Here is a 25,679-nt window from a genome sequence, read left to right on the forward strand (position 1 = left end):
CATCCACCATTGATCTGTTGTGGCGGTAAGCGAACTGCAGTGGGTCCAGGTTCTTGTCGAGGTAGGAGTTGATTTGCTCCATGATCAACATCTCAAAGCACTTCATCACCACAAATTTTAGCGTCACTGGTCGATCGTCATTGAGGCACGTCACCTTGCTCTTCTTGGGCACCGGCATTATTGATGCCCTTTTAAAGCAGGTGGGAACCTCAGACCTCAGAAGTGAGAGGTTGAAAATGTCCGTAAAGACTCCAGCCAGTTGGTCCGCACAAGTTTTTAAAACACAACCATCAGGTCCAGACGCTTTCCGAGGATTCACCCCTCTGAAGGATCTTCTGACGTCGGCCTCTGTGACTGTGAACGAAATACCATCACGGTGAATGGGGGCTCGGAAAGACACATCAGTGTTCTCCCTATCAAAGGGTGCGTTAAATGCATTGAGCTCGTCAGGGAGTGATGCTTCGCTGACATTTGAGCTGCCTCCTGATTTCGCCTTGTAGGAGGTGATTGCATTCAAGCCCTGCCACGGTTGCCGAACATCCGTCTCATCCTCCAGCTTAGAGCAGAAGTCCCTTTTGGCCTTTTTGATGGACTTACCAAGGTCGTATCTGGACTTCTTAGAGTCCTCTGCATCGCCAGACCTGAATGCCTGGGATCTGGTCTTCAGAGGAATGCGGATCTCATGGTTCATCCAAGGCTTCTGGTTAGGAAACACTCGGAAGGTTTTTGTACTATGAAGTATTGTGTGCAATTTTGGTCTCCATATTTGAGGAAGGACATTATTGCTATTGAGGGAGTGCAGCATAGGTTCACCAGGTTATTATTCACTGGAATCTAAAAAGATTAGAGGAGATCTTATAGGAACATATACGCTTCTTAAAGGATTGGACAAGGGAGATGTAGGAAAAATGTTCCCGATGTTGGGTGAGTCCAGAACCAGCGATCACAGTTTAAGAGTAATGGGTAGGCCATTTAGGACTGAGATGAGGAAAAACTTCTTCACCCAGAGAGTTGTGAATCCCCTGTGGAATTCTGCATGCATACGCTGCATGTTGTTGACTCCACCCCTACCCCCCACAGTTTTGTTTAAACCCCATCCGTGTAGCACCAGCAAACCTGCCTGTCAGAATGTCAGTCAAATAAGGCAGAGATAGATAGATTCTTTATTAGTACAGATGTAAGCGGTTATGGGGAGAAGGCAGATGAGCGGGGTTAGGAGGGAGAGATAGATCAGCCATGATTGAATGGCAGAGTAGACCTGATGGGCCGAATGGCCTAATTCTAATCCTATTCCTTATGACCTTATGACCTCACACCCATAACTCCAGGGCATGGTATGTCCATCACACTACTGCTTTCATCAGGTCTAAGAATTAATCTTTGTTCAACGAAGAACAAGAATAAACATGTCAGCAGCAAAATCAAGCATGCATTAAAGTTATGTAGTAACACAGCCCACATGAATATTAAACAGCAGTTTTAAATTGCAATATTTAGTAGCTATGCAATCTCAGTAGATCAATTAAAGCTTTGCAACCCCCCCACATGAAACAATTAAACAGCTAACAGTTGGGATGTCCATCCTCAAAAATGACACATCCAGTTTGGGTGGCTAAGACAAGTCTAAAGTTTTTACCATCCACAGGGGATTTGGTGGAAACTTCTATAATGTACGTCTCAACTCAGTCCTATAAAAAAATAAGGCACTCCTCAAGCAATTAGGTTCACTTCATATGCTATTGTGAAATGACTCATTAATTAGCATTATAACCAAACATTAATGTGGATTCCAACTGTTAATTTTGGCATATGAAATCCCACTGATAATTGCTTTCAGTCATAAAAAAGTCTGCCAACCACTTTGTTTCCTGCGACTATACCAATTTTGGATGTAACCAGCCATTCCCCCTTGGATTCCATTCATCTTTATTTATCTGATCAACCCGTCAAGTAGGATCTTGTTAAAAAACATTGCCAAAGTCCCGGTAGCCTACATCAAAAACACCCTTAACAACTCTCCTTGTTATGAAAAGAATCAATCAAAGTAGGAAGACATCACATTGCCATAATAAATGTATGCTGACTGTCAGCGATCAAACTGTGCTTTTCTTAACAAGTTTCCTAAAATGGATTCCAATAATTTACCGATGCTGATATTGTGTTAACTCAGTTGTTTTGACCTGGTTGATCTCTTCCTCACTTTGTAAACAATGACACACTGCTAGCAGACTTCCAATCCTCTGGCACCACTCTAATGTGCCAGGGAGGATTGAAAAATTGTACTGGGATATTTCATAATTTCCTCTTTGTTTCCATCAACAGTCCAGGATGTACTTGAGATGCCTGCCAATTATCTGTTTTGAATGGTTCCGAACCCATTAATACTTCCTCACGTACTATATTAATTCTATTCAATATTTATTCTATTTATTCTATTCAACATTATGCTGCTGAATTTCATTGTTCTGTTTTCAGTACACCTGGCAATTCAACACTCTTGACATACTCTTCTAGAACCAGACCCGTGACTGCAGGAATGCCTGTCTGCTCAGCTAGCAATGAAACCCTATTTAACCATTGCGGACGCTGCTTTACACCAACGATAGACACAAAATGCTGGAGTAACTCCGCGGGACGGGCAGCATCTCTGAAGAGAAGGATCTTTGGGGTGGAGACCCTTCTTCAGACTCAAACTGTATACTGGTTGGGGGAAAAAGACAATTTCAAGGATCTCCCGAACTATTTGGTTGCTCTCTGTAATCTATTGGGGGTTTACCTGCGCTCTCTTGGAGTGGTGGGGGAAATCACTTGCTATAATGTAATTTCTAAAGGAAAGTTGTCATCAGTTGTTGCTCAAGGTTCAAACCCTGGTAGGCAGGCTCCTGTGGTTGTCCATGAGAAAGACAGCATCCCAGAGCTCTCCCACAGCACATCACTGTCATTCTGGTGGCCTTGGCTGCGTGCCATGTCTCTATTAGATTAGCTTTCCCAGGAGAACCCTGTTAAACATCATATCCCGAGCTGCATCAATACCCCTCACCATTTCCCATCCTGTTTATGAAAATGGACTTGTAGAGGAAGTTATTTCACGCCTCCAAATGGAATCATGCCGAGTAAAAGAGGATATCTGTGGATGTTAGTACCTCAGCATTTCATTGCAAAAGTGACCGGTTCTGTCAATGACTTTCCCTCTGGTATGTAAAGTCAGAAATGGGGACCTATTAATGATTTGCAACTCCACTGATTAAGCTATTTGTACCTTCACGTTGCAGGCCAGATAACATAGAGAGTTGGGCTCTATGCCCAGTAAGAATCGCATTCACAAAATCCCAGACAATAATCACATCCTGCAAGGTTCAGTCTAACTACAACCGTCATGATGTTTGGTGGAACTGCCTTCGCCACAGCCCCCACAGAAACTCAACTAACAGCCCAGACTTGCTACACAAACACTGAGTCTATTTTAAGTCAAGAGGACTGGTATTTTGCAATGATTGATGAACCTCCTGCCTCCCCCATGCCTTTGCACCATGTAGGTACACAGTGAAGCACTCCCCACTTGCCAAGATGGGGAACAGCACTACAACTACACACAGCCATGTCAATATAGTTTGCTTGACTACCCACCGGCTCAAATATTCATACTTTCCACACCAAGAACACAAAGGAAATGGATGTTTAGTTAACAAGTATGTTCGAAGCTGGCACTGCACAACTATTTTTTGGTCACTACAATAACTATCTATGGCAATGCTTCAGTTGGGTGGGAGGGGGGCAGGACTGGAGGTTTGAAAAGATATGTGAGCAAGTTGTAATGGAAGCAGACACCACCCCAAACTCAATAAGGTCACCACACTGGATGTTTCTGATTAATCATGGGATGTGGGTGTCAGTTGCAAGGATGGCATTTATTGCCCCTGGGCAAATGCCCCCAGTTATGTTATTAAGTCACTTCAGAGGGAAGCTAAGAGTCACCAATGTTGTTATGGATCCATGGCCAAACCCTGGCCTGATCAGATCAGGATGCTATGTTTTTTAATCAGTAAGCCATGTAGATTCTTCTGATTGTAGAAGAACAACTGTAGACCTTGGGATAGAGGATACATGGTTCCATGAAAGTGGCAAGACAAGAGTTCAGGGTGGTGATAAGGCGTTTGGCATTTGCTTGCCTTCATTGGTTAGGGTATAAAGGAAATGGGAATATCATGTTATATCGAGACGATGTTGGCAAGGCCACATTTGGAGTACTGTGTACAGTCAGGACAGCCTGCTATAGGAGCGATTCCATTAAACAGGAAAGGAAGCAAAATGGATTTAAGAGAATGTGACCAGGTTTGGAGGATTTGAGTAATAAGGATAGGTTGAATAGACTGTGTCTTTTCCCTGGAGCATAGGTGGCTGCGGCTTGACCTTACAGAGGTTTATAAATTTGTGAGAGGTCTAGACAAGGTGAACAGTCAGTGTCTCTTCCCCAAGGGAGAGGCATCCAAAACAAGGCACAGGTTCAAGGTGAGAAGGGAAAGAAGACAAGGAACCCAAGAGGCAACTTTTTTTCACCCAGAGGATGGTGTGTACATGGAACAGCTGTTAGTGGAAGTAGTAGAGATGGAACAATTCTGACATTTAAAAGACACTAACAGGTTGATCGCAAAGGTTTGGAAGGAAGTGCGCCAGGCACAAGTGAGTGGGACTGGCTCCATTAGGCAACTCGTGGATACACACAGTTTGGGCTGGAAGCCCGACTGCTCTATGACTTGGAATCAACATTAATTATCAGAGTCCAATTTGCGTACCAATCATTTATCATGTCCCTCTGCTTACTATCGTTAAGATAATTTCACATCCATGCTTTTTAATCTCATAAACATCTAGTTTACTAAACAGACTTACGTAAGACTTCTTCAAATGACTTCTGCAAATCCATGTCAGCAATACCACCTGCATTCCTTTCATCGGCTTTCTGTTACTTCATCAAAAAGGCTCATCCAGGTTAGTGAAAACCAACTCAACAAATTTGTGATGGTGTTTAAGAAGGAACTGCAGATGCTCGAAAATCGAAGGTACACAAAAAAGCTGGAGAAACTCAGCGGGTGTAGCAGCATCTATGGAGCGAAGGAAATAGGCAACGTTTCGGGCCAAAACCCTTCTTCAGACTGATCGGGGGTGGGGGGGCAAGAAAGGAAAAAGGAGGAGGAGCCCGAAGGCTGGGGGATGGGAGGAGACAGCAAGGGGTCTGAGGAAGGGGAGGAGATAGCAAGGACTAACAAAATTGGGAGAATTCAATGTTCATGCCCCCAGAAATTTGTGATGGTGCTTCTTTATTAGATCAAACGTCATATGTTTATACTTTTTTTTTCCTTCACCCTATTGTTTCTAAAGTCTTTCCAGCATGGTTAAACTGACCAGTCTTTGACTACTGGTGTGAATTCACACCATGTTTTGAACAATAGAGCTGCATTTGTCATTCTGCACTTCACTTGTATTCACGGAACATTAGTCGAGGTGAATTATTTAACTCATAGCCAGCACCACTGCTATGTGCTTTTTGCCAATCTTCACTCCATCCACTATTTTCACTACAAAATTAAAATTCGAAGAACAACACGTCATAATTCATTTGGGCAGCTTATAACCAAGCAGTATGAATATTGATTTCTCCACCTTCAAGTAACCTTTGACTCCCCCCCCCTCGCTCCATCCCTCCCACATCCTAGTCGACATACTAGTTTTACTGTCTGTATTACTCTTTATCACCTACCCCATAGCCAACAATGGACCATTGTGGGCTTTACGTTTCCTTGATCATCGTTGCATTTAGGACATCGTTCATTCATTTGTTCTATGTACCTTCGATATCTCTCATTTCTCTTCCCCCACTCTCAGTCTGAAGAAGGGTCTCGACCCGAAATTACATATTCCTTTTCTCCAGAGATGCTGCCTGACCCACTAATTCACTCCAGCATTTTATGTCTATCTTCAAAAAAAATTCCAACTTTAGCTAACTCTTACCCCATGTCCCCCACCCTCTCTATTTTCTATGTATCTATGTATGGTAATTGACTGTATCTGTTTGGATAGCTTGCACCACAAAGCTTTTCACTCTACCTTTTAACATGTGATAATAATAAACTTAATCATGGTTCCTCTTAAGATCGAAGATAGACACAAAAAGCTGAAGTTTCTCAGTGGGTTAGACAGCATCTCAGGAGGAAAGGAATAAGTGAGCTTCTTCAGTGTCTCGACACAAAATGTCACCTATTCCTTTTCTCCAGAGATATTGTCTGTCCCGCTGAGGTACTCCAGTTTTTTTGTCTATCTTCGGTATCAACCAGCATCTGCAGTTCCTTCCTCCACTTAAGACCTGGGACACTGGTACCAGGTTTAGTACTGCCTACTCTTGACAGAGATCCTAGCCCTCCAATCAGAACACTCACAGGTATGTGTCTGAACTGACCGTTGAACACATTAAAATAATGGTGGACAGCTGTGCGGCCGCACACAGCAAGGGGGAGCAGTGACTTCCATCTTATCTCTCAGGAGGTGACGGACTGGAGTATCCAAGCGGTCTGACAACACACAGAGCCAATGCGGCAGTCCTACCGATTGTTGCACCCACTGTGCCAGTCGGCTTGTGGTCCTGAGCCCCACAGCTCGATGCCAAGTAGCTGCACTGCTCAGCCTGGCTGGGCAATGCCAGTGCCCCCATGGGCAGCCTCTCCATGCTGAGCATTGGGAAGACTACAGCTGGATTTGCAGCAAGTTCCCTGCACAGCAGCGCGCACAACAGAGAGGGCAGGGCTTATGCCATGTTCTCGGCACAATCGTGCGGCCTTTCGACATGTAACACTACAGCAACTACTTTCATCACTGAATCCATTTTCTCCCTGGGATCACATCTGGCAAACCAAGCCAACTTCCCCTGTACTTGTTGACTATTCCACCCTTGCCCTATACCACGGAGCATAGGTTACCTTCATGCTTTGTCACCTGTTCCACCCCTCCTTCTACTATTTAATGTACTTGCAGAAATCTTCTAGATTCTTTTTTATGTTAACTTCTATATATTACTTGTCTATGAGTAATATATAGAAGTTAACATCAGAAAGTAAAGCGGTCTTTCCAGGTGCGGCAGAGGTTCACCTGCACCTCCTCCAACCTCATTTATTGCATCCACTTTTTATGTTAACTTCTATATATACTTTTAAAATCTTATTGCATTATCCTTAATCCAATATACCAGAGCTATATTCATGCTCCCTTGAGTATGCTCCTAAAACACTCCTCAATCCCCTACATGCAGGTACAGCAGGCAGTGAAGAAAACTAATGGTGTGTCAGCCTTCATTGCAAGAGGATTTGAGTTTAGGAGTTTAGGTCCTACTGCAGTTGTACCATGCCCTGGTGAGAGTATAGTGTGCAGTTTTGGTCTTCTAATTTGAGGAAAAGTATTCTTGCTATTGAGGAAGTGCAGCGTAGGTTCGCCAGGTTAATTCCCAGAATGGCGGGACTGACATAACCATATAACCATATAACAATTACAGCACGGAAACAGGCCATCTCGGCCCTACAAGTCCATGCCGAACAAATTTTTTTTTTCCCCTTAGTCCCACCTGCCTGCACTCATACCATAACCCTCCATTCCCTTCTCATCCATATGCCTATCCAATTTATTTTTAAATGATACCAATGAACCTGCCTCCACCACTTCCACTGGGAGCTCATTCCACACCGCCACCACTCTCTGCGTAAAGAAGTTCCCCCTCATATTACCCCTAAACTTCTGTCCCTTAATTCTGAAGTCATGTCCTCTTGTTTGAATCTTCCCTATTCTCAAAGGGAAAAGCTTGTCCACATCAACTCTGTCTATCCCTCTCATCATTTTAAAGACCTCTATCAGGTCCCCCCTTAACCTTCTGCGCTCCAGAGAATAAAGACCTAACTTATTCAACCTATCTCTGTAACTTAGTTGTTGAAACCCAGGCAACATTCTAATAAATCTCCTCTGTACTCTCTCTATTTTGTTGACATCCTTCCTATAATTGGGCGACCAAAATTGTACATCATACTCCAGATTTGGTCTCACCAATGCCTTGTACAATTTTAACATTATATCCCAGCTTCTATACTCAATGCTCTGATTTATAAAGGCTAGCATACCAAAAGCTTTCTTTACCACCCTATCTATATGAGATTCCACCTTCAAGGAACTATGCACGGTTATACCCAGATCCCTCTGTTCAACTGTATTCTTCAATTCCCTACCATTTACCATGTACGTCCTATTTTGATTTGTCCTGCCAAGGTGTAGCACCTCACATTTATCAGCATTAAACTCCATCTGCCATCTTTCAGCCCATTTTTCCAAATGGCCTAAATCACTCTGTAGACTTTGGAAATCCTCTTCATTATCCACAACACCCCCTATCTTGGTATTATCTGCATACTTACTAATCCAATTTACCACACCTTCATCCAGATCATTGATGTACATGACAAACAACAAAGGACCCAACACAGATCCCTGAGGCACCCCACTAGTCACCTGCCTCCAACCCGATAAACAGCCATCCACCATTACCCTCTGGCTTCTCCCATTCAGCCACTGTTGAATCCATCTTGCTATTCCTGCATTTATACCCAACAGTTGAACCTTCTTAACAAACCTTCCATGAGGAACCTTGTCAAAGGCCTTACTAAAGTCCATATAGACAACATCCACTGCTTTACCCTCGTCAATTTCCCTAGTAACTTCTTCAAAAAATTCAAGAAGATTAGTCAAACATGACCTTCCAGGCACAAATCCATGTTGACTGTTCCTAATCAGACCCTGTTTATCTAGATGCTTATATATATTATCTCTAAGTATCTTTTCCATTAATTTGCCCACCACTGAAGTCAAACTAACAGGTCTATAATTGCTAGGTTTACTCTTAGAACCCCTTTTAAACAATGGAACAACATGCGCAGTACGCCAATCCTCGGGGACTATTCCCGTTTCTAATGACATTTGAAATATTTCTGTCATAGCCCCGGCTATTTCTACACTAACTTCCCTCAATGTCCTAGGGAATATCCTGTCAGGACCTGGAGACTTATCCACTTTTATATTTTTTAAAAGTGTCAGTACTTCTTTTACTTTGAACCTCATAGTATCCATAGCTACTCTACTAGTTTCCCTTACCTCACATAATTCAATATCCTTCTCCTTGGTGAATACCGAAGAAGAAAAATTGTTCAATATCTCCCCCATCTCTTTTGGCTCTGCAGATAGCTGTCCACTCTGTCTCTCCAATGGACCAATTTTATCCCTCGTTATCCTTTTGCTATTAATATAGCTGTAGAAACCCTTTGGATTTACTTTCACCTTACTTGCCAAAGCAACCTCATATCTTCTTTTAGCTTTTCTAATTTCTTTCTTAAGATTCTTTTTACATTCCTTATACTCCTCAAGCACCTCATTTACTTCATGCTGCCTATAATTATTGTAGATCTCCCTCTTTTTCCGAACAAGATGTCCAATTTCCCTTGAAAACCAGGGCTCTTTCCCATTTTTACTGTTTCCTTTCAACCGAACAGGAACATAAAGATTCTGTACTCTTAAAATTTCCCCTTTAAATGTCCTCCATTTCTCTTCTACATCTTTCCCATAAAACAAAATGTCCCAGTTCACTCCTTTTAAATCATCTCGCATCGCATCAAAGTTAGCCTTTCTACAATCAAAAATCTCAACCCTGGGTCCAGTTCTGACCCTCTCCATAATTATATTGAAACTAATGGTATTGTGATCCCCAACGCATACCTCCGCCACCTGTCCAGTCTCATTTCCTAACAGGAGGTCCAGCACTGCCCCTCCTCTAGTGGGTACCTCTATGTATTGCTGCAAAAAACTATCCTGCACACATTTTACAAACTCCAACCCATCCAGCCCATTTACAGAATGTGTTTCCCAGTCTATGTGTGGAAAGTTGAAATCTCCCACAATCACTACCTTGTGCTTACTACTAATCTCTGCTATCTCCTTACATATTTGCTCTTCCAATTCTCGTTCCCCGTTTGGCGGTCTATAATACACCCCTATAAGTGTTGCTACACATTTCCCAATTCTCAATTCCACCCAAATAGCCTCCCTAGATGAGCCCTCCAATCTATCCTGCCAAAGCACTGCTGTAATATCTTCCCTGACTAGCAATGCAACACCTCCACCTCTTGCCCCTCCAATTCTATCACACCTGAAGCAACGAAATCCTGGAATATTTAGTTTCCAATCACAGCCCTCCTGCAACCACGTTTCACTGATCGCCACAACATCATACTTCCAGGTGTCTATCCAGACTCTAAGCTCATCCACCTTTCTTACAATGCTCCTAGCATTAAAATATGCACATTTAAGGAAACCCCCGTCTCTTATTCTCTGTTTATTTCCTTTTTTTTCTTTCTCCTCTTGTGTCCGAGTGCTTCCCATTTCTGCTTCCTGCCTCCCATTCTGTCTACTACCTTTCGCTATTTGAGTCCCTCGCCCCAACCATTCTAGTTTAAAGTCTCCCCATAAGTGTAAAGAATGGGTCGACTAGGCTTGTATTCACTGGAATTTTGAAGGATGGGATCTTATAGAAACATACAAAATTCTTAAGAGTTTGGACAGGCTAGATGCAGGAAAAGTGTTCCCCACATTGGGAGAGTCCAGAACCTGGGAGTCACAGTTTAAGAATAAGGGGTAGGGACTGAGATGAGGAAAACGTTTTCACCCAGAGAGTTGTAAATCTGTGGAATTCTCTGCCACACAAGGCAGTGGAGACCAATTCACTGGATATTTTCAAGAGAGAGTTAGATTTAGCTCTTAGGGCTAACAGAATGAAAGGATATGGGGAAAAAGCAGGAATGGGGTATGGATTTTGGATGATCAGCCATGATCATATTGAATGGCGGTGCTGGCTCAAAGGGCCAAACGGCCTACTCCTGCACCTATTTTCTATGTTTCTATATTCTTCCAGAGACTTGATCCTAGCTGTCTATACCTGACCCATGCCTCCTTTTAGCTGACCAGAGCCTCAATTCCATTCCATGTTCTTAACTCTAACAGGAAGATGCATGCATTGAACTCACACTATCATCCTTTTTAAAAGTATCCCACTTTCCAGACATTCTTTTGCCTGTAAACAACTTGCCTCAATCAATTTTCACAAGTTCGTGTCAAATACCATCAAAGTTATAATTGTAAAATTTATCAAACTTTTTACTTTAATTTAAACTTTTACTTTAAACTTTAATTTTGAACTTTTTTTAATGTGCCCCATCCCTTGGGGAGCCCTCCACATGTTGCCTGAGGAAACTTTCCTGAACACACGTGACAGACTCCACCTTCTTAATTTCTTGGCACTGTGGCAGTCCCGAACAATATTGGGGGTGTTAAAAGCTCCTACTATGACAGTAGTTGTGATCTGGACTGCACTAACTGAAAGGCTGATGAAAGCTGATCGAATTATAACTTCATAATGAAATTGAATTAACATTTTACTTCGGAGTCACGTGAGTGATTCCGTGAAGAACCCGTTCAGCACGCATGCACGGCATTACGTCCAGCAGAGCAACAGCGGCACAGTCGGGTTCTCCCGTTATGGAGGTGAAAGAACGGACCGTCAGGTAAGCTGACGTTGGTTTCCTTCACAGGGAGCCTTCTGCTGTCCGGCAGAGAAGAAAGGTTCTGCAACAAACCTGTCCCCCGCTCGACTCCACGGAGGAGCGTCCATCTGGGGGGGGGGGCAGCAACAGAACAAACCTGTCCCCCGCTCGACTCCACGGAGGAGCGTTTCCATCGCGGGGGCAGCAACGGAACAGACCTGTCCCCGCTCGACTCCACGGAGGAGCGTTTCCATCGCGGGGGCAGCAACAAGGCGGTAGGACTGCTTACCCGGCGCTCCGCTATCCCGACACTGCGCCGAGCCCAGCCCCGCTAGCGCCTAAGCAGCAGGCTGGAAGTAATGATGAAGCCGAATTTTAGTTAAAAATATAAGAAGATATTAAATTGGCTTCTGGGCTAGCTTACAGCTTATATTTAGTGTCAAATTAGGCTTGCCTCAGGTTGCGGTGTGTGTGAGATAATAAATCCTATAACATTGTCTCCCAAGTGAGGAAGTGACAGAGAGGAAGAGAGATATCTTTGAAGTAAGATGCCATAAACCAAATGACCAATGTTTATGGGGAGGAGGCAATAAAGGAAGAGAGAAATAGCCAGTCACATCTTTGTAAACAAATGACCTATGTTTATGAGTGACCAAATGACAGAGGAAGCAGCGAAGTGCTAGGGTGGTCTATTTGGAGATAAAATGACCTAAAGCAAATGGCCAATGTTTTTAGTATATCTTGTACCATGTAAACAAAAGGTTTGATGTGATGCATTCTGTGGAAACCTTTTCCTGTACCTCTGACCATGACTAATATCTGTGGAATGTGCTAAGGGGACAAAAAAACCCTATTTAAGGCAATGTAATTCTGTTGTTAAGGGAAGGTGGCTGAGCACAGTTAAGTGTCTACATTGGTCACTTAGCTGGAATTCTCGCTCCCTTCCATCGGCCGATGTTAAGTAAAGTTTTGAACTGGTCTACCAAACAGTTTGTGTGGTGTCTGTTTATTAAGAAGCGAACCTGGTTTAGTAGTTATAAAAGTAGATTTTTCAGTAACGCCACGGAGGCGTCTGGCCGGTGGCTCCGACTTATCGGACGGGACATCTTTCCACCCGCACGGGAGGAAAGACAGCCGCCTGCACAGACCTGCCCCCCGCTCGACTCCACGGAGGAGCGTTTCATCTCGCGGGGGCAGCAACAAGGCGGTAGGACCGCTTACCGGGCGGTCCGCTACCTCGACACCACGACCGAGCCCAGCCCCGCAGCGGGCTGGATGTAAAAACCAAGGAAGAGGCTTTCCGGCCGGTGGCTCCGACTTATCGGACGGGGACGTCTCTCCACCCAGGCGGGGGAGAGACAGCCGCCTGAGCCGCATGGAGCGGCTCTTGGAGCAGGAGCTCCAGCGAGGTGCACCCCAGGAGGGGCGCTCTCGCAGAGGGGGTCAGGCTCTCCCTCCACAGTGCCTTGTGCACTGTCCATTGCTTCCTCCTTTCCAGAGGATAGCTTTGGTGACCAGGACTGGGCTGGTCAAGAACAGGGGCAATGGCTGAAGATCTCGGGAGTATGCAAGGGGTGCAGGAACAGGAAGAGCTGCTAGGTGTGGTGTGTGGTGGACAGCTACGTGGAAACCCCACGTGCAGGAGGCGTTAAAAGCCTGACGACAGCCATCACATCGTTTTTTCCTCGTTCCATGGACAAATACGGAGATGACCACAACCTTCGTAAACAAGTCATAAGACCCCAGCCACTGAGCCAGACCCACTGCTCTGTGGCAAAAACCTCACAAAGCATATGAAGGACATGCAAGAGGTTTTACAAAACTTTCGGCTCATGAGGGCAGGGCCGGGACGAGTAACCAAAAACAGTAATTCCTACGCAGCAGCACCCCATCGCATCCATCAGTCAACGTCTACCATATCGGACTGATGAAAGCTCGGGGTCCGCATCTATCACCAAAAGTCTTATTTAGACCAGGGCCCAGAGCGGACCCCATGGAAAATGTGCCACCCCCCAACGTCACCGCCACGTCAGACGACGTGCAACACTCGTTGGACCAGCAGGAAACAGAAGAATACCCATAACCATGGAGGTAGGTGGGTCTGGTTCCTACCAGTATATAGAGCATACCAACACATGGGAGTCTATCACGAGTGATCAGTATATACTCAATGGCATTAGTGAATACAATTCATACTAGAAAAATTGCCACCAGGTCAACATTCACCCCAGAGGGTATTTTTCCTCTCTCCGTTAAAGAAACAAGAGGGACAAGCTGAACTGGTGAGACTAATTACAAAGGGTGTCATGGGGAAACCTGAACCCTTGCAATTCGTATCAAATATATTCACTAAACCCTAAAAAGATGGCGGATGTCCCATCATCATTGGCTTAACTTCACTAAATATGTTTGTTAAGTATATACATTTCAAAATGGAACCGGGTGTTACTGCCAAACAACTAAATTCCAAAGGATACTTCATGGCAAGCATTCATCTTAAAGATTTTAGTACCATTCACAAGGATCATCGCAGATACCTGAAATTTAACTGGATGGGGCAGCTATAGCAGTTTAAAGCGTTACCCAATGGGCTCACATCAGCCCAAGAGTGTCACCCAGACACTAAAACCAGCTCTGGCAATATTCAGAAGACAAAAACATATTGTCATGGCATATCTTGATGATATCCTAAATGGTAGGCAAGACCATGAATTTGACTATGTTAGCTGTTCAGCTACCAAAACCCTGGGGTTGTCTTACATCCAGATAAATCTAAGTTGAAGCCATCCTCTATCATGGACTTCTTGGGCTTCACAATTAATTCAGTCTACGTGACTGTAACATTGCCAAGAGACAACATAGTTGAATTGGCACAATCATGCAACAATTTAATGGTCAACAAACTACCAACTACTCGACAAGTAACAGAGTAATTGGGAAAATGGTAGCAGCATTTCCAGCTACATAATTCGGACCTTTGTACCAAAAACGACATACAGGTCATTATGATTGTTTCATGAAGTTACCCACTGAAGTAATATCAGAACTACAGTGGTGGGCAAAAAACGTTTGACATAGTTTCAGCCTATTATCATCGTTACCACTTACACTGGGCATTAATTATCTAGAGATGTTTGGGTGACTTTTTATGGTTTAAAAGCATATGCATAAATATGCATCACTTGCATGTACGGTTATAAATAGATAATACTACGGTGGTGGCCTACATTAACCATATGGGCTGCATAAAATCGGTATTATGCGACAAGTTGGTCAATACAATTTGGCAATGGTGTGTCCAAAGACATATTTGGCTATCAGTAACTTACCTACCAGGTAAGCTAAATACAGTGGCAGACACCAGATCACGTAAATTTAATGACAACATCGAATGGATGTTAAAACCCCCAAAATATATATTTTTCACAAAAGTTATCAAGCAATATGGCACGCTAGATATCGATTTATTTGCATCTAGACTAAATCACCAGGTACCTATGTATGTCGCTTGGGAACCAGACCCTGAGGCAGCAGCGGTAGATGCATTCGCGCTGGATTGGGGAAATTTTTCTTCTATTTATTTCCTCCCTTCTGCCTCATCAGTCGGGGGCTACGCACAGTACAAATGGACTCTGCTTCAGGTATTTTGATAGTACCCGACTGGCCTACACAGCCATGGTTCCCAATACTCCATGACATGGTTGTTGAAACTCCGATGGTATTCCCCAGTGACCCAGAGTTATTAACACCCAGTGTTGGGCACAAGCCACCCGTGCCATGAGAAAATCAAACTCCTGGGTTGCAGATGCTGCACAAACCACTTCTGGGACTGGGATTATCATAACAAACCATCGACACCATGTCAGCATCCCTCTGAACATCCACTAAAAAACAGCACTTGTCCAGCATCAAAAAATGGGAGAAGTACTGCTTGGATACAGGGACCACCTACTCAACCGCTACAGTTACCAACGTACTGGAATTCCTGACGAACCTTCACCACGATGAAAGACTTCAGCTACAGAGCCATCAACACAGCTAGAATTGCCCTGCCTGTCTATTTAAAACCAGCTCCAGGACAACAGGCCATGGGGTCCCACCAGCTGGTGGTCAAACTAATGAAGGGTATTTACAACTCTAACCCCTAGACCAAGGTACACCCATATATGGGATGTCAGTGTGGTCCTGACATACCTCAGGGGATGCCCACCAGCCAGATCCCTCAACCTGAATCTATGCTCAAAACACTCATGTTGATGGCACTTGTAGCTGCAAAGAGGGTCCAGTCACTACACCTATTGCGACTGGACACCATGCTCACAGCTCCAGACCAGATCTCTGTCATTATCCAGGGAATGATCAAACAGAGCAGACCAGGAACACCTAATCCAGTCGTGGAATTCCGGGCTTACCCGCCAGAAACACGGTTATGTGCCATGACCCTATTATCCTACATAGACACAACCAAAACATTCGAGGGAGATGAAAAGCCTTGTGGGTCAGTCATAAAAAACCTTATGGTCAGGTGACGAGCCATTTCGAGATGGCTCAAGCAGGTGCTAAAAGCTGCTGGGATAAAAACTAACATGTACAAAGTTCATTCCACCAGGGCAGCATCCACGTCGACGGCTAAAAGAATGGACGTGCCTATAAACCACATCCTGGCTACAGCAGGATGGTGGGGGGAAAGACCGTTCAGAAATTTTATAATAAGCCGTTGGCAAAACCTGTTTTATTTGCAGGAAAGATTTTACAGACTGCAAATATTTAATTTAAGCCCAGGGGAACAATTTAATTTCTTTGTTGTTACAGGTGCACAACCTTTTATCCGAAAGCCTTGGGACCAGACACTTGTCGGATTTCGGACATTTTCGGATTTCCGAATGGAAGATTTTTAGCGTAGATTAGGTAGGTAGCGCGGGCGGCTTGAAAAGTCTGGAGCAGCTGCCTCCTCCCCGGAGACCGGGAGAATCATTGCATAAATGTTAGTCAGTTAGTTTGGAGGGATTTTATGTGGTGGTGGTGGAGTAGGGGTGAAGGGGGAAACTTTAATTCTTAGTCCCCTACCTGGTCGGCGACTCCCAACCTCGCGGAGCTGGGGGCTCCGTCCGGCCGCGGCAACTCTACCATGGCAGTTGGAGCTCCGACCCCGGCAACTCTACCCCTGGCTGCGCGGCTCCAAATCCAGCGACGCTCCGCGAACGTTGGGTCGGCGGCCACAGCGCTCCGGAGCTTGCCGCACGGCGACCCGGTAAGGCATTGCCCGCTCCCCGCTGGTATCCCAGCGCTGCGACGTCGCCGACTCCCGACATTCGCGGAGCTGGGGCGTCTGGCCGCGGACCGCGCTGGATTTGGAGCGCCTCGCAGCCAGGGGTAGAGTTGCCGGGGTCGGAGCTACAACCGGCGCCGCCCGCAGCCCCACCGGCCACAGCGCTGCGGAGCTTACTGCACGGCGACCCGGTAAGGCATTGACCGCTCCCCGCCTCTCCGACCAGGTAGGGGACTAAGAATTAAAGTTTACCCCTTCACCCCCCCTTCACATAAAAGCCCTCCAAACTAACTGACTAACATTTAAGCAATGATTTACAGATGTTTAAGCGTCTCCCGGTCTCCGGGGAGGAGGCAGCCGCTACAGTAGTACAGACCTGGGTTGACCGTGGGTCGTTTCGGGTCAAGTTTGGCGCCAAACGCGAGCTTTGGTGTGCAGACGACATCTGGAAAAAATGGCCGGTTTTCGGAGTTTTTCGGTTTCCGGAACACCGGATAAAAGGTTGTGCACCTGTATTGTTAAAAAATACCATTGTGTTTTTCTACAAACAGATTCATTGGTTGATTACGATAACACACTTCCTCCCTCAAAGACTTCGGCAGTGATGTTGTAATAATTGTTACACGGTTTGAAATCACAGAGCTTTGAAATCTTCACGGAATCACTCACGTGACTCCGAAGTAAAATAGTAAGATTAAACGAGAACTTACCAGTTTGAAGTTTAATCTGTATTTTATGAGGAGTTACGATGAAGGATTACGTGCCCTCCGCTCCCACCCTCAATAATATGGGTCAAATTCATAAACTGATGTCTCCTTATCTTTACTATGTTTACTTCAATAACTGTGTCTATCTGTGATTCCACACCGCTACTTTGAAGTATGCCGCACATGCGTGCTGAACAGGTTCTTCACGTAATCCCTCATCTTAACTCCTCATAAAATACAGATCAAACTTCAAACTGGTAAGTTCTCGTTTAATCTTACTATTAAATCTCTCTTTACCTTCCAAATGGGCAAGTTGAAATTCTCTCATCAGGCAATTTATTCTTATCTCCTCCATCTTCCTTTGCAATCAAATCCTTCTTGTAATAAGATCACCAAAACTGTACACAATATTTCAGCCGCAAGAGCCTGTAGTTGCTGGAATCCACAGATGCTGCCTGTCCCACTGAGATCCTCCAGCATTTTGCTTTTTGCTCACAATATTCCAGATATGGCTGCATATTGGGTATCCCCCCCCCCCCCTCCCCCGCACACAATGACCTTCCTGCTAAAATATATTATAGCTTACATTATAAAGAAACAAAGACAAAATTAATTGCAAATCCTCTCCGAGTCCATAAACAACTAAATGAAAGAGAATTATGTAGCAAATAAGTTAAATGAAAACATTAGACATTCATGTATACAATTTGCACAGCGAATAGAAACATAGAACATAAAAAATAGGTGCAGGAGTAGGCCATTCAGCCCTTCGAGCCTGCACCGCCATTCAATATGATCATAGCTCATCATCCAACTCAGTATCCTGTACCTGCCTTCTCTCCATACCCCCTGATCCCTTTAGCCTCATGGGCTACATCTAACTCCCTCTTAAATATAGCCAATGAGTTGGCCTCAACTACCTTCTGTGGCAGAGAATTCCAGGGATTCACCACTCTCTGTGTGAAAAATGTTTTCCTCATCTAGGTCCTAAAAGATTTCCCCCTTATCCTTAAACTGTGACCCCTTGTTTTGGACTTCCCCAACATTGGAAACAATCTTCCTGCATCTAGCCTGTCCAACCCCTTAAGAATTTTGTAAGTTTCTATAATATCCCCCCTCAATCTTCTAAATTCTAGCGAGTACAAACCGAGTCTATCCAGTCTTTCTTCATATGAAAGTCCTGACATCCCAGGAATCAGTCTGGTGAACCTTCTCTGTACTCCCTCTATGGCAAGAATGTCTTTCCTCAGATTAGGAGACCAAAACTGTACGCAATACTCCAGGTGTGGTCTCACCAAGACCCTGTACAACTGCAGTAGAACCTCCCTGCTCCTATACTCAAATCCTTTTGCTATGAATGCTAACATACCATTTGCCTTCTTCACTGCCTGTTGCACCTCCATGCCTACTTTTAATGACTGGTGTACCATGACACCCAGGTCTCGTTGCATCTCCCCCTTTCCTAATCGGCCACCATTCAGATAATAGTCTACTTTCCTGTTTTTGCCACCAAAGTGGATAACCTCACATTTATCCACATTATACTGCATCTGCCATGCATTTGCCCACTCATCCAGCCTATCCAAGTCACCTTGCAGCCTCCTAGCATCCTCCACACAGCTAACACTGCCCCCCAGCTTCGTGTCATCCGCAAACTTGGAGATGTTGCATTCAATTCCCTCGTCCAAATCATTAATATATATCGTAAATAGCTGGGGTCCCAGCACTGAGCCTTGCGGTACCCCACTAGTCACTACCTGCCATTGTGAAAAGGACCCGTTTACTCCTACTCTTTGCTTCCTGTCTGCCAGCCAGTTCTCTATACCCATCAATACTGAACCCCCAATATCGTATGCTTTAAGTTTATATACTAATCTCTTCTGTGGGACCTTGTCGAAAGCCTTCTGAAAGTCCAGATATAACACATCCACTGGTTTGTCCAATGATTTCACCACTTTCCAAATGTGCAGCTATCCCATCTTTAATAACTGATTATAGCAGTTTCCCCACTACCGACGTTAGACTAACTGGTCTGTAATTCCCCGTTTTCTCTCTCCCTCCCTTTTTAAAAAGTGGGGTTACATTAGCTACCCTCCAATCCTCAGGAACTACTCCAGAATATAAAGAGTTTTGAAAAATTATCACTAATGCATCCACTATTTCTGGGGCTACTTCCTTAAGTACTCTGGGATGCAGCCTATTTGGCCCTGGGGATTTATCGGCCTTTAATCCATTCAATTTACCTAACACCACTTCCCGGCTAACCTGGATTTCACTCAGTTCCTCCATCTCATTTGACCCCCGGTCCCCTGCTATTTCCGGCAGATTATTTATGTCTTCCTTAGTGAAGACAGAACCAAAGTAGTTATTCAATTGGTCTGCCATGTCCTTGTTCCCCATGATCAATTCACCTGTTTCTGACTGCAAGGGACCTACATTTGTTTCAGCTAATCTTTTTCTCTTCATATATCTATAAAAGCTTTTGCAGTCAGTTTTTATATTCCCTGCCAGTTTTCTTTCATAATCTAATTTCCCTTTCCTAATTAAGCCCTTTGTCCTCCTCTGCTAGTCTCTGAATTTCTCCCAGTCCTCTGGTAGGCTGCTTTTTCTGGCTAATTTGTATGCTTCATCTTTTGTTTTGATCTATCCCTGATTTCAATTGGTATCCACGGATGCACTACCTTCCCTGATTTTTTTTTTTTTGCCAAACTGGGATGAACAATTGTTGTAGTTCATCCATGCAGTCTTTAAATGCCTTCCATTGCATATCCACCGTCAACCCATTAAGAATCAATTGCCAGTCTATGCCAGTCTATCTTGGCCAATTCACGTCTCATACCCTCAAAGTTACCTTTCTTTAAGTACAGGGCCCTTGTTTCTGAATTAACAATGTCACTCTCCATCCTAATGAAGAACTCAACCATATTATGGTCACTCTTGCCCAAGGGGCCACGCACAACAAGTCTGCTAACTAACCCTTCCTCATTACTCAATACCCAATCTAGAATAGCCTGCTCTCTCGTTGGTTCCTCTACATGTTGGTTTAGAAAACTATCCCGCATACATTACAAGAAATCCTCTTCTTCAGCACCCCTGCCAATTTGATTCATCCAATCTAAATGTAAATTGAAGTCACCCATTATAACTGTTTTACCTTTGTTGTACACATTTCTAATTTCCTGTTTGATGCCATCCCCAACTCCACTACTACTATTAGGTGGCCTGTACACAACTCCCACTGGAGATTTCTGCCCCTTAGTGTTTCGCAGCTCTACCCATATTGATTCCACATCCTCCAAGCTAATGTCCTTCCTTTCTATTGCGTTAATCTGCTCTCTAACCAGCAACGCTACCCTACCTCCTTTCCCTTTCTGTCTATCCCTCCTGAATATTGAATATCCCTGGATGTTCAGCTCCCAGCCTTGGTCACCCTGGAGCCATGTCTCCGTGATCCCAACTATATCATAGTCATTAATAGCTTTCTGCACATTCAACTCATCCACCTTATTACGAATGCTCCTTGCATTGAGAGACAAAGCTTTCAGGCTTGTTTTTACAACACTCTTACCCCTTATACTATTATGTTGAAAAGTGGCCCTTTTTGATTTTTGCCCTGGATTTGTCTGCCTGTCACTTTTACTTTTCACCTTGCTACCTATTGCTTCTACCCTCATTTCACACCCCTCTGTCTCTACGCTCACACATTTAAGAAACCCTTTCCCTTTAACTCCATCCACAAGTATCCCATTCGACACCCCACCCCCTTTATTCAGTTTAAAACCACCCGTGTAGCAGTGGCAAACCTGCCTGCCAGAATGCTAGTCCCCCACCTGTTAAGATGCAATCCGTCCCTTTTGTACAGTTCCCCCTTACCCCAAAACAGATCCCAGTGATCTAAGAATCTAAATCCCTGCCCCGTGCACTAGTTCCTCAGCCACACGTTCAGGTCCCGTATCTCCCTGTTCCTGCTCTCGCCAGCACGAAAGCAGGAACAGGCCCCCCCCAGCAACCTTGTGATTTTATAACTACACATTGTAGGTATGTTACAATACTTACCTTCAGCAGCGCTGCAGTACTGCCACTGGCCGTGTGCGCGATTTTGGCTCGTTTTGGGGGGGGTTAAAACGCGATTTTCTCTTACCTTGTGCTGGATTATATTTTGTCAGGGTGCAAGCTTTTGCTAAAGAATTGTTCCGACGGCCGTTCTGTGTCTTTTTTTAAAATCGCCCGACAATTTCAGCACTGGAGTCATTTTAAAATCAGCTTCTAAAGCCGTCAACGCCGACAATGGCGACGGATTTCATGTAGGTGACAGGTAAAAGAAAGTTGTTTATTTTTATGTATAAAAGTGTTTCTTAAGATGCCTTTAGTTCACATTTTAAGTTGCGAAACGGTGATTTAGTTCTCATACGAATGGGCAGTATTTTTCATGCCGATACGAAGACTAAATCACCCGCAACCGCAACATTCCAAATGGTCACGTTCCAGAAAAACCCACTCGCAAAATGATTTAAATGGCCATTAATTTACAGGTCTCAAAAATTAAATTCCTTCCATTTGGCCTATAAATCCATGGCAATGAGATTTAAAAAACATGTTTTATTGTGAATTTGTGTGTGAATGTTATTTGGACACTTAGGCTATTTAAAAATGTTAATCTATTCTTAAGAAATTGATAGATGTTTAGATCTAGTAATTGAAATTTGTAATTAGCTACAATTAGATAACAAATTAATTATATGCTTTAATTTCAAGTCATCTAAGTAAGATTGTTTCATATTTGTTTCAGAATGCTTCAATCTATAATAACTGAAAATTTCTTTCAGTTCTCTTAATTTTTAATAAATTTATAGGCTTTTGACTGTCCTCGATCACAGCTTCTGTGTTCAGTCAAGGAAAAGCAATAGGGAGCAAGATGCTAATTTCCGAGTATGAAAATGGCCATAACTTTTTTAATACTGAAGATATGAAAATGAATTAGGTGTCAAATTAAACTTCTTTTTATGCTTTATCTGATGGGATAAATTACAGGCTTGATTTTTAAAATCTCAAAATGTTGTAACATTGCTACACATTGCATTTGTTTTCTCAGGTTCTTAAAAAAAACAGTTATGTTACGTTATTAGGGAGCATTTATTGTGGGAATTAATTCACCGTTCACGGCACCACACTTTGTTAATTCTATCCACAGTGGAATATTGGCACAGAATAAGACGGGATGCAACAAGCGAAAGTGAACTTGAAAATAGCAAAAGGTTGCAATCCTGAGCACAGTTCGGGGGCTATGGTGGTTCGTGCAAGCGCAGGGCACCCGATCTCTGTCCTACAACAATTGCTCATCGGTGATCAGAAACCCCCCATAATATGCTGAAAACATTCAATGTTCACGTTTCATGTCCAGGATCTTTGGTCAGAATGTACTAACTAGACTGGAATTAGACTTTATACATTAAGATATCCCTCTGAAAATAGACACAAAATGCTGGAGTAACTCAGCAGGACAGGCAGCATCTCTGGAGATAAGGAACGGTATAAGTTTCTGGTCGCGACCTGTCTTCAGAAATCTGAAGGTTCTCGACCCACGTCACCCACTCATTCTCTCTGGAGATGCTGCCTGTGCTGCTGAGTTACTCCAGCGTTTTGTGTCTATCTTTAATGTCTATCTGGTTCCTTCCTACACAAGACATCTCACCCTTTCTATCCACAGATGCTGTCCAACTCGCTGAGAGTTTCCACTATTTTCTGTTTGGTTTCAGATTTCTAGCAACTCCAGTATTTTTCCCCACTTCTTCGAGTTCCTCAAGTTTCTGAGGTAGAAATTCTAACCCAGTGGTGGAAGTTCTGTCAGAGAATTTGTAGTGGGCATAAAAGTGTCAGCTGTGTGCGGAGATATAGCGCGTAATTTACACCTATAACTGTGCCACATTTTAAATGAATATAAGACTCCAGATACAAAAGCAAATATTTTGTGTAACTTGCACAATATTCGCATTAACACTCCAAACTTTGAGTAAAAAGTAAGCAAAAAGTAAATCGGTCAGAAATTGACCGGTAATCTGCAGTAACAGGGTGGTTAATTGTAACAACTTGACACTGAGCTGCGGGAAACTGAAACGGCGAGTTGTATGAAGTGAGTTTGTGTAGAGTTTTTCCACTGCACTCACCCCAGTGAGCAGCCGGCATCGGCGGCTCTGCCAGCGGCTCCTCGCTGGCGGCTCCCCGGCGCCGGGTAGCATGGACGCCCGCTGCTCCTCGTTGGAGTAGTGCGCTTCGCAGCCTTGTTTATCTCGCCCCAGATCCATGCCGTATCCAACTTAGTCGTCTGTTGCACAGCGAACAAAACAATCTCAGCAGACGAGAGGGTGAAGGGGGGAAGTCGTTGCGACGGTCCACCCCTCCTGGGGTGGCCAAGCAAATCCCAAGCCATGTGGGGCGGGAAGAGGAGAGGGGAGGAGGCGCTCCCAGACCCAGGGCAGCGCGGCTCTGAGTGCAGGTGAGCTCACCCACAATGTACACAGGGATCAAGGACGTCTCACTGCAACTGTTGCAAGTAAACTGTTGTTTGCGACAGTTCGCTGCATGTTTATTCCATGTGATTTACGGACTTTTAACCCGACAAAAAAATGATAGGGAAAGCGAGCAAATATGCACGAGGGTCACCCTTTCCATTTGGTTGTTAATATTTGATCATTGCATGGTGTTTTTCACTAAACGCAGCCTTAAATTTAAGATTTTCAAGGGAAAATATAATATGAACTAGTTGCAATAATGTTTCCATATCCAGAGATGGGTTTAATGTTCCTAATTATTATTATTATTATTATTATTATTAAAGCTTTATTTCAGTCACGGGTCCATATACACATCAAACAGTACAAAGAATTACAAAGATACATTAAGAAATTGCATATTAGCCTAAAATATATATAAGCTATTGCACCAATGTCTTCCTTCTTTCCGTTAATTATGTCCTGCCCTTCCTGATAATTCAAGTTCACAGGAAACAACCAATGAATACTGTACAATAACAATATGCATTCATATTGCTCCCTTTATCATCACAACCAATCCAAATTTTAAAAAAAATACCCCAAAAGAAACTCACATGTGGCTCAACTGGTAGGATTTCTCTTCTGTCAGGAAATAGTAACCTTCATAGATGAATACTGAAATTTGGGCGTGAGGGAGCTAAATTATGCCCAATCCATATTTGGCCTCTGGCAAATATTGCTATGCTGTAGGAGGGCTACCGATAATCAACTTGCATCCCCGCCTGAAGGAGTATTCAGTCAAGGTTGCGTTGCAATCTCCTGCTGTTTAAGGACTGTGGAGAAATTGATTTCGAGAGCAGATTGTGAGTAGTGAAGATTAATTACATCAGGGAACAATGATTTGGATGAGAACATACAGGGCAAGATTAGCGAGTTTGCTGATGTTACAAAAGTTAGTGATTTTGCAGATAGTGAAGATGGTTGTGAAAGATTGCAGCAGGATCTGGATCGATTAGCCAGGTGGGCAGAATGGTTGATGGCATTTAATACAGAAAAGTGTGAGGTGTTGCATTTTGCAGGGCTGCCAACATTGGGTGAGAGTTGACAGTGAGAAATTGCGAGGGAGGGTAGCGACTGGGGGGATGAGGTGGGGTGTTCCCCCTCCCACGGTAGGGAGCTTTTGCATTTTTCAGCTTGAAATTGTGCAATCTGGTGCATACTGTAACAAGTCTTTTAATTTGCATTTGAATGCAACATTTATGCTTTAAATTGGATTAGGTATGAATAAGGTAAGGCTAAATTACATTCCACAATAGAGCCAGGCTCTGATCAACAGATTTGTGAAAAGAAAGAGATTAGTTCAAACAAATGTAGGTCCCTTGCAGTCAGAAACAGGTGAGTTGATCATGGGGAACAAGGATATGGCGGACCAATTGAATAACTACTTTGGTTCCGTCTTCACTAAGGAAGACATAAATAATTTGCCGGAAATAGCAGGGGACCGCGGGTCAAAGGAGTTGGAGGAATTGAGTGAAATCCAGGTTAGCCGGGAAGTGGTGTTGGGTAAATTGAATGGATTAAAGGCCGATAAATC

At 43.9% G+C, this 25,679-nt stretch overlaps 1 protein-coding gene across 1 annotated transcript in view; it reads right to left on the reverse strand.

Annotated features, from left to right (window-relative positions):
• Nucleotides 1-24,072, reverse strand: part of LOC129697252 (venom phosphodiesterase 2-like) — a 133,031-nt gene extending 108,959 nt beyond the window's left edge. The window contains exon 1 of the mRNA XM_055635606.1: nt 23,759-24,072. Coding sequence (XP_055491581.1) covers nt 23,759-23,896 — 138 coding nt within the window. The 5' untranslated portion in view covers nt 23,897-24,072. The remainder of the gene's footprint in view (nt 1-23,758) is intronic.
• Nucleotides 24,073-25,679: the final 1,607 nt, after the last annotated feature.

The sequence above is a fragment of the Leucoraja erinacea genome, chromosome 5 (genome assembly GCF_028641065.1).
Source record: "Leucoraja erinacea ecotype New England chromosome 5, Leri_hhj_1, whole genome shotgun sequence".
Classification (NCBI taxonomy): domain Eukaryota; kingdom Metazoa; phylum Chordata; class Chondrichthyes; order Rajiformes; family Rajidae; genus Leucoraja; species Leucoraja erinaceus.